This window comes from Seriola dumerili, unplaced genomic scaffold (genome assembly GCF_002260705.1).
Source record: "Seriola dumerili isolate Sdu_G_001 unplaced genomic scaffold, Sdu_1.0 BDQW01000012.1, whole genome shotgun sequence".
Classification (NCBI taxonomy): Eukaryota; Metazoa; Chordata; class Actinopteri; order Carangiformes; family Carangidae; genus Seriola; species Seriola dumerili.
The window spans coordinates 1,145,380-1,158,401 of record NW_019174267.1 but is presented as its reverse complement, the minus strand read 5'-3'; the positions used below and the strand labels follow the sequence as shown (position 1 = coordinate 1,158,401).

Sequence of the window (13,022 nt, the reverse complement as noted above, 5' to 3'; positions counted from 1 at the left end):
AGACTCACAGAGACTCACAGAGACTCACACAGACTCACACAGACTCACACAGACTCACACAGACTCACACAGACTCACAGGACTCACACGGACTCACACAGACAACATGAGGCTTTTTGCACAGCAGATATTTAAGGAAGATATTTGAGTCTGAACTCACCTGTGCACGTCGACACATTTGACATCAGGAGCCCTGCACACACCTGCAGCTCCACACCTGTTGCTGATCAGCCAATCACTGATGCAGGAACAGAAACCTAATGTTTGAACAGTCACCATATGAATCTCAAACTGTTGTTTCCTGGTTTATGGGATTATTACACATTTATTTTCTATATGTATCTTGGTAGAAGTCATGTTTATTATCAGTTTGCATTAATACAGTTATTTATTTATTTATTTATTCTTAATGTTGATGCTGCTCTCTCTCTCTCTCTCTCTCTGCTCATGCACAGGTCTGTGTGTCTTTGTAAACATGATGGTGTGTGTGTGTATGTGTGTGTGTGTGTGTGTGTGCGCGCGCATCGTTGTGCAGTGATTGTGTTGAAGATCAGGAGGATTCCTCCGAAATAAAACACCCACCACTGCTCTGAGCCCCCACCTCACTTCACCCCCTCCTCATCCTCCTCCTTCACCTCCCCCCTCCTCCTGCTCACTCTACCCTCCAGGACCAATCACAGCCCAGGATTCCTGCCGGCCAATCAGCTGGCTGCTGGGTGATGTCATGCAGCAGGCTGCCTGTGAGGTGCTGATGCTGCTGAGCTGCAGATCTTCAGTCTGAACAGAGAGAACAGAGACGGAGCATCACTGCAGGGTGAGTCCACACACACACACACACACACACACACACACACACACACATTTATATTTACTATCTGTTTTTGATTGTTTATGTTGTTGTGTATTTTCCTGCATGTTTCCTGCTGCAGCCTGTTCTCAGAGAACAGAGCAGATGAAAGTCGGTTTCATCTGATTCTGTTTTTCTGCTTCGTTCACTCGTTCATTCATCTGCAGTTTCTTTCTTCGTCCTTTTCATCTTTTCTTTCTTTCTGTTCTTCGCTGCTTATTTTTCTTTTTCTTTTCTCTCCTTCTTCATGATGAAGTTCAGTGTCGGAGCTGCTGCTCTGCAGAAGCTGCTGCGCTTACTGGCAACAATGACATCATCGCTTAGTCCCTGCACACACATACACACACACACACACACACACACACACACACACACACACACACACACACACACACACACACACACACACACACATGCACACACAAAGTTTGTACATTGTGTTTGCAGTAACCCTTAAAGGATAATCAGTTAAAAAACATCTGATGATTTTAGCGACAGATTCATGTTTTTCCTTGATTCTTCTCTCTGCTGTGACCTGAAGTAGTTTGGATGTTGTGATGTGAACATGCACAGTTGGTTTTAGTTTATACATTGCAGTTAAAACAGTGAATGTAAAACAGCCTGAGGGATGAAGTGATGGTAGAAGGTGAAACTGCAGCTCTGGTGTTTTCTCTTAAACTGTGAGAGAAGAAGAAGCTTCTGCTGTTTCAGATCTTAGCTCATGTTGGATGTTTCTTTATTCGGAGTCTGACTCAGTCCAGGTGTTTTCGTGCAGCAGCTGCAGCTGATTCACGAGTGTGAAACTCCTGCAGGGTCGTCGTCGTGTCTCTGTGTTTGCTGCTGATTCAGTTTCTCACTCTGGAGGAATTATTTTAATCTCCTGAAGTCGACCACATGAGTCATTGCTCTGAAAACACACAAACAAGCTGAAAGAAAATCTGCCTCATGAGCAAAATCTGACCTTTGAGTCAGAATCATTCGGTCTCTGAAGGTTCAGAGGAAATCTGTGACGTGCAGAGCGATTTTAAAATCAAGAAGAAGAAGAAACTTTTGATTCATTAGTCAGCTGCAGATGACACAAGCAAACAAATGACTCAATGATGCATTAGATGCCAAAACAAGTCATAAGCAAAATAACCAGGTTCAACCTTTGACCTCCAGAAGGTTCAGATTCATGTTTAGAAAAAGAGAAACTTTTCTCTTCCTCTTTTTTTACTTCTCTTTAGTTCTTTAGTTTTCTTCTTGTAGTTTAACTCGTGTCTGTGTCTCTGTGTCTCTGTCCTCAGGAACAGACTCTACCTCACCACAGTGTCTTTGAGAGAAAACTACAGCAGCAGCAGCAGGATGACTCTAGCAGGTAAAGCCAATTATTACTTATTGATTTCCTGACTGATTTGTTCACGTTAACGTCATTTTTTTTATTTGATTCTGAATGGATTCATTTATGTTTCCTCCAGCTTACAAAGAGAAGATGCGACAGCTCCCCCTGGTGTCCGTCTTCTGCTCCTGCATCCTGCCTGAACCCAGAGACGCCACGGTCGACAAGAAGGAAGGTCAGCTGCACTCCCACTCTATTCTGTTCTATTCTATTCTATTCTGTTCTATTCTACTCTGATCATCAAACCAACACCAGCATTAGTTTGAAAGTTCATTCCTGACATTGTAAACAGTCAGTCTTCATCAGTGAATGTTGTTTGCTCAGTTGTCATGGAGACGGCCCAGTTCTCCTTATGTCTGAAGTATTTATCGTGTTTCTCTCTTAAATATTTACAAGCCTCTTCACGTGGAAATTAGTTTATTTATTTTAAACATTTGATATTGATAGAATTTATTTTGAATTTACTTTATTTACTTTATTTGACAGATAATTAATCAGTTAATTCATTAGTGAAATCTAAACATTGATAACAGCTGTGAGATGTGGCTGAAAGCTCTGGAAGAAATTGTGTCCAGCTTTTCTGTTCTGCTCTAAATAGATAAATATTCTGCTGCTTTTTAAATGCACTTTGAAAGTGACTCTGGTCTCAAAAAGTGCAACATAAACTAGTTTTATGTAGTAAATGATCTGATTCTGCATGTAAATGATAATTCTGTAAATAAACAGCTGCACAGTGCAGTGTATGAGTCGAGGCTCTAGTAGAGTCCAACCTTTAGAAATAAGCTCTCAGCTTAATACTGACTTTTCTCTTCAGCAGACGTCATTAAAATCTCATGTTGTCAGGTTTTAAATCATTCATCATTGCTCTGGTCTCAGGGGCTGGAGTGTTTCCCATCATGCATTAGGCAAGAAGAGGCTCAAGCCTAAACAGGTCACCTGACTATACGGCACTCACAGTTTCCTCCACATGTGGAGTAGTTCATCTAAAAATCATTGAACTGTGAGTGAGAGGAAACAGAAATAATCCGTCTTCTGTGGTCGCCTCATGGTCTTGTGTTCTTCTTCTTGCAGCAGGTGTGGTGGACTTGAACCTGTGCAACATCCGGGACATGGAGGTGATCGAGCTGAGCAAGCGGGCGAGCGGTCAGGCCTTCGAGGTCATCCTGAAGCCGCCCACCTTCGACGGCGGCCCCGAACTCAGGGCCACCACGCCACCTCGCCAAAAACCCTCACTGGAGGAGATCCAGAAGAAACTGGACGCCGCTCAGGAGAGGAGGAAGGTGTGTAGACCGACGACAGTGGAGTTTAGATTTTAGTCAGTGTGTGGTCGAACTGTTGGTGATAATTAAACAACAAATGATCTGTAAGGTTCATTCTCTGGGGCATGAGTTGCTGAGAAATTTCAATCTGGACCAAAATGATGGATCTACTGACAAGAAAATCAAAAACAGAGAGGTCTTAAAATCAATCCCTGAGGAACGCCACTAGTTATTTTAGAGTTTAATCTGAGCAAATTGATTGAAAACAGGTCTTTTGACTTTTGATCAATATTCAATCAATCAACCACAGATTGTTGCTTTGTGGCGCCATCATGGAGTCAAACAATTTTACCAGGAAAACCACCAAGAAGCTTGTGACAAAAAATTAATTGGCTTCTGTTTTTTAAAAGTGGATGTTGGAAAAGAGAAAGTCTGTAAACTGTGGCTCTGTCTCCCTCTAGTGTCAGGAGGCGGAGCTGCTGAAGCACCTGGCTGAGAGGAGGGAGCACGAGCGGGAAGTTGCTCAGAAAGCTCTGACCAAAGAGCGCCAGGAGCACCGCGCCGACGCCGACAAGGAACAGAGGCAGATGCACCTGAACGCCTCACAGGAGCAGCTGCAGGAGGAGGTGAGGCTCGTTTCCTGTCGCACTTCACTCCTTTACTGAGATGATGAAGATTCTGCTACAGACACATGAATCTCTGATCTGATGAGTTTGTGTTGTTTGTGTTTGTGTTTCAGGACAAGCACAGTGTGGAGGTGAGGAGGAGGAGGAGGAGGAGACGTTCTACATAACAAACAAACACATGACATTTGACATTTTGGGGAAAATGCATCAGTTTCACATCTGTGTGTTCAGTACAGAGCTGGAGTCAGGCTGTGGTTAGCCTAGCTTAGCATAAAGGCTGGAAACAGGGGGAAACAGCTAGCGTGGCCCTGTCCAAAATTCAAAAACACACCTAGCAACAATTCTGAAGCTCAGTGATGTTTTTAGACTGACTGTGATGAAGGAACAAGACTGTGGAGAACAGCTGTTGTTGTTCCTTATAGAAATGGATTTATGATAAAAAAGCAAAACAAATCTTTGACTATTTTCTTAAAGCAGTTTTTAGGTAAAATGACTTCAACAGAAAATCTGACAAAAACAGCTGTTACGTAATGTTGTCCAGTCGTTCTTCATAATCTTGTTTCCTTCCACTGAACCTACATTCAAGTTCCATTCATACAACAAAATCACACAGTCTATTAGAAAGTGTTACCAGACTTACGTCATGTGACATCAGGGTCGTAGACAGAACCAGGAGAAACAGACCAAAGGTAGATTTACCTGATCCAGAGAAAGTTTAAACTTTAAAATGAGTCCTACCTTTCCTAAAAGACAAACAATTAGTAGTTTTCACACGTCAGATCTCTAATGATTTTGAGATGAACAGAGTTTATCCATGACTGGGAGTCACTGTACTGACTTCACCCTCTATTCTCTACCTCCAGGTGTCTTGATGGCCTGATCACAACACAAGCTGAACTTTATTTGGAAGCCATTTTGGAGGATTGACAAGCTGAGTGTTGATATGCCGGGAGCCCGGCGCTGCTCCGACTGGGAGACTTGACAGGAAGAGACTCTGAAAAGAGTGAGAGAAGAAGAAGAAGAAAAAGAGGAGGAGGAGGACTGAGGGCGAGTTCGAGCGCTCGACCTCCTCTGAACAACCAGGACTCTTTTTAACGAGATAAACTGACGGACGCTGCAGATTCAGTCATCATTAGATGGTTCACAGGGGTTTTACTGTGCTTTGTTGCCATGCCAACAGTGCCAATGTGTTCATGTGTGTGTGACTGTGTGTCAAGGATTCAACGCCTTCACAAGTCTTAGAAGTTGTGCCCAACCCAACCAAACCTGACCCGACAGAACCTGGACTGAAACCCAAACAAGGAACTTTTACCCGAATGGATCAAAGTCCTCAGAAGACCAGATCCACCTGCCAGGAGAGTTCAGCAAGAGGAGTCTGGATATAGTTAAACAGCTCCATCTGGTGGACAGTTAACATCATTGCATTTACTGTAAAACAGCAGGAAGAGAAAGGTTTGATCAGAGGCTGACGCCTAATGGCAGCTGTAGGAAAGTACAGGAAGTCAGCAGGTGAGCCACTTTCTCACAGGGTTGTAGTCCAGACCACCGAAGTCCAGTCTGAGATGAGGCGAGCAGTTCTGACATCAAGTCAAGAACAAGACCAGTAAAGGCAAAAAACAAACGATTTAGAAAGGAAAGTCCGGTTGAGCACGTCCACCAAACTGAGACAGATCAGATCCAGAGAACCAACAAAACCGAGACAATCTGAGTCAGCACGCTCACAAGATCGAGACGAGTCAAAACATAGAAAACAAAGAGACTGCTTTCACTTAAAACAAAGAACAATGACAAGAGACAAGTTCAGATTGAAACGCTGAAGAAACCCCAGACAAGTCCGAGTCTAAACGTCCACAAATCCGGTTCACCTGCCCAAGACGAGTCAAAGCACAGGTGATACTGAGACGCATTCAAATGAACTTTCTCCAGGCCGAGACAAATTAAAGTTCAGAACAGCCACAAAATAGAGTCAGAGTCAAACACTCATGAGACTGAGACAAGTAATAAATGATTAAAAAAAACCTTTGAGATCCTTATTGAGATTTCACATCCCAGTTTTTATTTTTCAGATTCTATATTTGGATTTGTCTCATACTTCTTCATATTAAGACAATGTACTACAATGAGCATGCTAGCATCTATGCTATCACTTGAAGCTACATTTCTGTATAGACGAGTTACAAACAGCTCATGTGGCTAATGGCTAACATTAGCTACATCACAGGTTACTTACCTGTCCAATAACCATCATACTGACCCCCCCCCCGCTGATATAAATGAGCGAATTTAATTGATGAACAACTGATAATCGATTGTGTACAGTGTTTACAGCTGCAGTGGTGTGTTTCTGTGTGTGTGTGTGTGTGTGTGTGTGTGTGTGTGAGTGTGTTTCCCTGGCAATGTTATTGTAAAGGAGTCAGGGAGTGATGGTGATGATGATGATGATGATGATGATGATGATGATGATGATGATGATGATGATGATGATGTACAGAAATCACATTATATTTTAAATTCAAGAATAAAACAATGACACTTTACGTCTTTGTTCATCTCTTTTTATTCAGTCAACTCCACATTCAGCCTCAGAACTATAAATACATCAACATCAATATAACATCACCAATAAATACCTACTGAAGATCAATACAACATTTAAATAAAATGCATTTTCAATTAACTTAAACCATAAATAGTACACAGTATATGAAACAGCAGCATGTAGGGGACACACATAAATGTTCAAACATTAGTTACTTATGAGTTAATTAACAAATGTCACTAATTCAAAATCATGAGATACAATATGTAGTTATTTCATCTATGACATACAGGGTCATATTTTTGGTTCAATATCTTAATTATGAGATTCTAGACTCCAATTTTTAAAGTTATAATTAATTATTCGATAATTAGATAATGACTTACAATCATAATTACAACCATAATGAACATATTTCAGTTCAATATTTCAAAGCATGATATCAGTCTCAGTCTCTATGCAGATGACTCACAATTCTACATCTTATCTGATTTTATCATTCTTCAGTGACCTCAGTTAAACCGGTCAATCACTCATGCTCTTCATTTAGTCTTTTAATTTCTTCACATTATGGCAAAATAAAATTTGCAGAAATTTTTGCATTTAATGACAAGATTAATGTCAATCATGTAATTTCAAAAATTTAAAAATCGAAAAAAAGACTGTACAATTGCTTTTGCTGTGCTACATAAATATTAATAGATTATAATTATTATATTATTTTTAATGTATAGAAAGAGAAAGAAAGGTAAAACATACACTTTTGTATTTTTTTTTCTATATTGTCAGGATTTTATATTTTTATGGCATCATTGATCTTCCGTACCGAAGCCTCCATTTGTGTGTGACTAACCCAGGTCCTGGTCTGGTTTCTGCTGGTTTTCACTGTTGCTGTGTGACTATGGGTCGGACACAGGTGCAGCCCACTGCCATGAGGCGGGACTCCAACCTGTAGTGGTAGTTCTGTCCCGCCCCTGCCGGCCTGACTCGCCGCAGCACCAGCACCTGGTGCATGATGGGTCTGGACTCCAGGCTCCGGTCCTCCTGGCCCTCCGAGTCCAGGCAGCCCTGCAGCAGACAGTGAGCCTCAGACAGCACCGAGGGGTAGAGGGAGTCATCGTGGGAGACACTGAGGACGGAGAGAGAGAAGGGACAAAAACATGTAAATATCAGATTAACTTTAATTCTGTTTTAATTATTTTATCTGAATTAAAATCCTTAACGAGAGACTGGTGTGTGTTCGTACTTGTACGTCCACGGGGAGATGGAGTCGTTCTCAAGAGGTCTAATGTTTCTGGAAGGAACCAAAGAATTGGCGTCCAGCTGCAGGGGGACCGTTTCTACTGTCGCACCATCAGACTTCCTGTGTGTCTTCGATGGGTGTTTCGAATGTCCGCCTGGTTTCAGCATGGCTGCGGCTTCCGTCACGGTCATCATCATCATCATCATCATCACTGCCACAACACAGGCAGCCTGAGGAAGAGGAGGAGAGTTTTTTTACTTTTACTTTTCCATGTATAAGAAATAAATCATTCATTCATTCATTCATTCATTTTCTACCGCTTATCCTCTAGTAGGGTCGCGGGGGGGCTGGAGCCTATCCCAGCATCCTTTCGGGCGAGAGGCGGGGTACACCCTGGACAGGTCGCCAGTCCATCGCAGGGCAAACACACAGAGACAGACAACCATTCACCCTCACATTCACAACTATGGTCAATTTAGAGTCTTCCATCAGCCTAGTCCCCATTTGCATGTCTTTGGACTGTGGGAGGAAGCCGGAGAACCCGGAGAGAACCCACACAGGCACGGGGAGAACATGCAAACTCCACACAGAAAGACCCCGTGTCCAAGCCGGGACTCGAACCCGGAACCTTCTAAATCATGTGTTTTATTTTATTATATACTCTTTATTTTATTGTAACTTAATTTAAATGTAACACACATAAAAAAACATGTTAATTACATGTAAATCACATGCAACAAATTCACACGTGAAATTTAAGAAAACACCTGTGAAAACAACTTCCACCAGCAATGAATAACATGCTAATTATAAATTACATAAATTATAAATAGAATATATTTGAACAATCTAATCAACAAAACATAAAAAGTTTTACTCAATGTTTAAAGTTTTAGGGAATAAAATATATTTAAAAGTAAAAATAATATTATTAATAAAAACATTGTCAACAGAATGAAAACATGTTTTTCCTTCAAAACAAATTTGATAAAACAAAAAATAAAATGAGCAGCATTAACACCATAGACTTTAACCCTATATGGAGTCCCAAAGTGGTCAATATCAAATTGATTGTATCTGAAAAAAATAGATGTGATATTATGAATGAAGAGCATATTTAGTTATTTATTTGAAGTTCTTATTGAGTTTGAATAAAATTATTGTGAAGTTGCTTCAAAAAATAATAATCTGCCAAACAAATGTAATGTAACATAAAATAGATTAAAACACATTCTGGGTTTTATCGAGGTTCATTTTTATCTCTAGGGTTGTTTAAAAATGCTTTTTTTATGTTTTTATTTCATGTTTTTCAGCCAATCAGAGGCCGTCTCTCATTCAGCCTCCCAACATTAAAAGTTCTACGATGAAATAAAAATAAGCTGCAATAAACATGTTACATGGAAAATTAGAATGATATTATAATTAGTTCAGTTTTATAATTAATTTCAAATAAAATAAAAAAATTTTACTCTCTAGTAAATAGAGCGTGTTATTCATATGTTTTATACTTCAAACAGATGAGCTTTTACCATTTGGAGGGAAACACTGATATTTCTGAACTTTTAAAACTTCTGAACTCGACACTGTTTGAACTGATTTACATAAAATAATAAAGTTAGAACTCGCTGCTCTCACCGTCTTTCTGCAGGAGGTGGATGTTGAAAACATGCTGATGGTCGTCCTCGTCTTGGTTCTTCTTCTTCAGATGCGCTCTTTTTGCAGATGTTTCAGACTTCAGCGTTTGCTGTTGTTCTTCTTTGTGTTCAAAGGCTCCTCAGGTTCTGCTGGAGGTTCAGGTCAGAGGCTGTAACCTGCAGGTCAGACAGTCTGGTCTCTGTTGTGTCTCTTGAAGTTTAGGTTGAAGCTGTCTCGTTCTGCTGGTGTTTGTAAAGTCGCAGATGGTGGTGGTGGTCGTCTTCTTCTTCTCTGGTGTTCTGGTGGACATCGCTGAAGGCTGTGATTTTTATTCTGATGCACATCAGAGTCAGCACTGCTGTCGGACTTCCGCTGATGATGTCAACATCTTTCTGTCTTTCTTCACCACGCAGATGAGATCGCATGCTTTGGTCTGATGCTCTGACCCACTTTCACAGCCGATAAAGAGGTGAAATTATTCTGCAATGAAATTTTGCAGCAGATTTTCTAGGTCATCAAGTCTCCACCTTAAAACACCAAGTTATATAAATGAATGTTTAATCTGATGGTGTCAGTTTGCCATAGTTTGGTCCTCATAGTTCAAATGAACATAAATCTCACACTGATGTTTTAAACAATAGTTTTTTTTCTAACTCTGTGTCAGCAGTTTTTTCCTGCCACAAACTCACTGCCTCTGTGCACAGATCCAGCTGCATGAATTCATCTGCATCTGGTCTGAACAGAGTCCTGACCTCAACCCTGTTTGTGATTCTGATCTTATCAGCTCTGATGTGCAGCTCCATACCACAGCTGCAAAGTGCCAAACGAACCAATAAACTGCAGTTTCTTCAGCACAAGAGATGATAATTAATTTGATGATTGGCATTGTTTAAACCTTAAACGTGGTGTTTATTATAGTAACCATGACGACGAAGGTCTGGTACACCTGCAGCTGGGTAGAGACAGGTGACTTGTTATGGCTGTTATACCATGCTGTAAAATCCTGGGCCACTCCGTCTGCAGAGCGTCTCATTCTGACTCGTGTTCCTGAATGAATCCAACCTTAAACCCAATCTACTCACACTCAGGCAGGAACACCTGAACGAGGGTTTAATTCAGTTCTCCATCTCAGCTCGCTCCATCACAGACTTGATGTTCTACGTTGTCATGGCGCTAAATCCGTCAAGTTTAACACAATCACAAACTTATATCGATCTAAACTCTGCTGAGTTCTCAGCATCTTATTAGTGTGGCTTTATCCAGAGCACCAAACTGCTTTATGGCACAATCACCTGTCGTAAACTACAAACATATAACTGTTCACTTAAATAATGGAGAGGAAGCGTAACCACTCAGAACCAGGCTAAATTAGTTCCAGCCGTAATGCATCGACCCCCACAAAGTACCTTCGGAGGGAGGGGTAGTAGAACTTTCCAAAGGTTCAGGAACTTTTGGGGGGGGGGGGCGCAGTGCTGACCATTTCTGACTGGTGGAGTACTCACTGCATTTTATTTCACCCGCCATGTTTAACAGTCCGCATCGAACGAACACATTTTCCACAGCGTGAGACAGGTCCGCGAGAGGGAAAGAAAACTGAAACAGGACTTCAAAAAGATAAAGGACCTCAACAACCGGAGTGGCTGATGTCACGTATAATATGGGATCGTCACGTATTTGAAATAAAATGCAATTTGTCCCGTATTTCCGTTCATGTGACGTCCTCAAAGTGAATAATTATAATGTCAAGTCATAATTTTGCATCATCTTCTACTTTGAAGAAAAGTACCTGGAACTGAAAGTCTAAACGTGGGTATATACAGGGACTGTTGTACGAACTTGAATAAATGTAGAACCTGAATAAGAGAATCTAAATGACTTCTCAGCAAGAAAGATCAACAAATAGGTTCTGTACTTAATTGGCTCTTACATGACACATATGGTCATTTAGTTTGGAGAACTTGTTGTTTTTTATATATTAATTGACAAATTAACGTATTTAGCAAGTTGCAAAAAAGACTTTGTGCATTTCATCATTATATTAACAGAATATACTGTATATATTCATGGCTTTGGTGTCGTCTTCATATTAAATCTGTTACTTCTAATGGTTTTAGAAGGAAGTGACAAACAGTGTCGACAACGCTGCAAATATGATTTTGGATAGAGACCATGAACCGTGTTACATAACATATATACAGTATATACGTAACAGCAGACAATAACTACTACAGTAGTAGTAGGACAAAACAACTGACAGCTTTTTGTTATAGATTTATATTTTGAATTATTGAGAGGGAGATAGAAAAGAAGAAAAAAACACTATACAAATATATATACACACAAATATACATACAAATATGTATATCTGTATGTATATATCTATATTTTTTTATTTTATTTTGTTGTGTTGTCACTTTGTTTTCTTTCACCAAATTAAAATAAATAAATAAACAAATTTAATAATCCAGCTGCTGACCTTTGTTGAATCTTTCTCATCTCACATTAATACTTTGTTTTATTTTGAAAGGTGAAGACAAACAACATGTTTTGTTGTTTATTTTGAAGGACTTGTCGTCTTGTTGAATCTATTACATCTTCATATTCATGTCACTTGGTCAGAGTTACTGAGTCTTTCAGGTGGTGAAATCACAAGATCTGAGTCTGACATTTTAACTCAGTTTACTACATTTAAAAAGATACAATTTGTTTTTATTTATTTTTGTTTTATTTGATGATTTTGTTTCTTGTTTTATTTGATGATTTGTTTTAATATGTTTGAATAAAATCACAGTTGGGGCATCGGTGACTGTGGGACGAATGATTCACCTGAGCATGATGATGATAAGAGGTGTGTGAGTCACATCTTCACATCGTCACGTCACGTCACACTCCGCATCACGGCTGCTTTAATGTTGTGTGTGTGATGCAACAGGAGAAACGTCTCACCAGTCCGACATCACAGTTCTTTGATCCGGAGGCTCCTGGTCCCCTCTTTCTTCATGTGTGCAGTTTTCAGATGTGCTGAGTCAGTCATGTGATGCAGGATGTGCTGTGTGTTGCAGTCTGACCTGGTTTACGGTCGTGTTGTGACTCAGGTCGGGCGGCAGCTTCTTCACTATCAGGTCTGTTGTTTGTTTCTCCGCCCACACTGCCAGGTCGCCACGACCTGGTTTGACTGATGGATTGATGCTAATCTTTGATCTGAGGCACTTCCTGTGTTTGTTTCTTTGATGTCCCCTCATCTTCGAAACGCTCAAAGGCCTCTTATGGAAAGAAAAGTGTCACCACATTTAAATTAATTTACTCCTATTGAAAGATCAGAAGTCACAGTCAGAGTGAAAATAAATAATGGAATCATCTGCAAAAAAACAAACCAAAACCAAATCAAACTGCAGTCATGTCTTATATGTGGGATTTTATGTTTTATGTTTTCTATGGAGTTTCTTTTTTTTTATCTCAATGGGACTTCCTGGAAAAATTAAGTTTTTTAAATTT

General features: G+C 40.2%; 2 protein-coding genes across 3 annotated transcripts; one reads left to right on the top strand and one right to left on the bottom strand.

Moving 5' to 3' along the window:
• Positions 1–784: 784 nt before the first annotated feature.
• LOC111225307 (stathmin-4-like) lies at positions 785–6,555 on the top strand. Of its 2 annotated transcripts, none has more exons than XM_022750101.1 (7): positions 785–814; positions 2,134–2,204; positions 2,305–2,400; positions 3,300–3,505; positions 3,946–4,110; positions 4,224–4,241; positions 4,974–6,555. In XM_022750101.1, exons 2-7 carry the CDS (start codon positions 2,192–2,194, stop codon positions 4,980–4,982), a joined length of 507 nt encoding a protein of 168 aa, XP_022605822.1. In that variant the 5' UTR covers positions 785–814; positions 2,134–2,191; the 3' UTR covers positions 4,983–6,555. The 2 variants fall into 2 exon arrangements, with proteins under 2 accessions (XP_022605822.1, XP_022605814.1); XM_022750093.1 differs by having other exon boundaries at positions 3,297–3,505.
• A 920-nt stretch (positions 6,556–7,475) lies between these two features.
• Positions 7,476–9,804, bottom strand: LOC111225505 (interleukin-17F-like). Its single transcript, XM_022750428.1, has 3 exons — positions 9,528–9,804; positions 7,896–8,122; positions 7,476–7,778 (listed from the first exon to the last, which is right to left on the bottom strand). Exons 1-3 carry the CDS (start codon positions 9,558–9,560, stop codon positions 7,532–7,534), a joined length of 507 nt encoding a protein of 168 aa, XP_022606149.1. The 5' UTR covers positions 9,561–9,804; the 3' UTR covers positions 7,476–7,531.
• Positions 9,805–13,022: the final 3,218 nt, after the last annotated feature.

Bases quoted from the DNA above. Each gene is read 5' to 3' on its own strand.
- LOC111225307 (XM_022750093.1), top strand. The intron at 2,401-3,296 runs GTCAGCTGCACT...TTCTTCTTGCAG, and splicing joins CACGGTCGACAAGAAGGAAG to CAGGTGTGGTGGACTTGAAC. The intron at 3,506-3,945 runs GTGTGTAGACCG...GTCTCCCTCTAG, and splicing joins CCGCTCAGGAGAGGAGGAAG to TGTCAGGAGGCGGAGCTGCT.
- LOC111225505 (XM_022750428.1), bottom strand. From the start codon at position 9,560: ATGTTTTCAACATCCACCTCCTGCAGAAAGACG. The intron at 8,123-9,527 runs GTGAGAGCAGCG...CCTCTTCCTCAG, and splicing joins CCACCTCCTGCAGAAAGACG to GCTGCCTGTGTTGTGGCAGT. The intron at 7,779-7,895 runs GTACGAACACAC...CTCCGTCCTCAG, and splicing joins ATCTCCCCGTGGACGTACAA to TGTCTCCCACGATGACTCCC.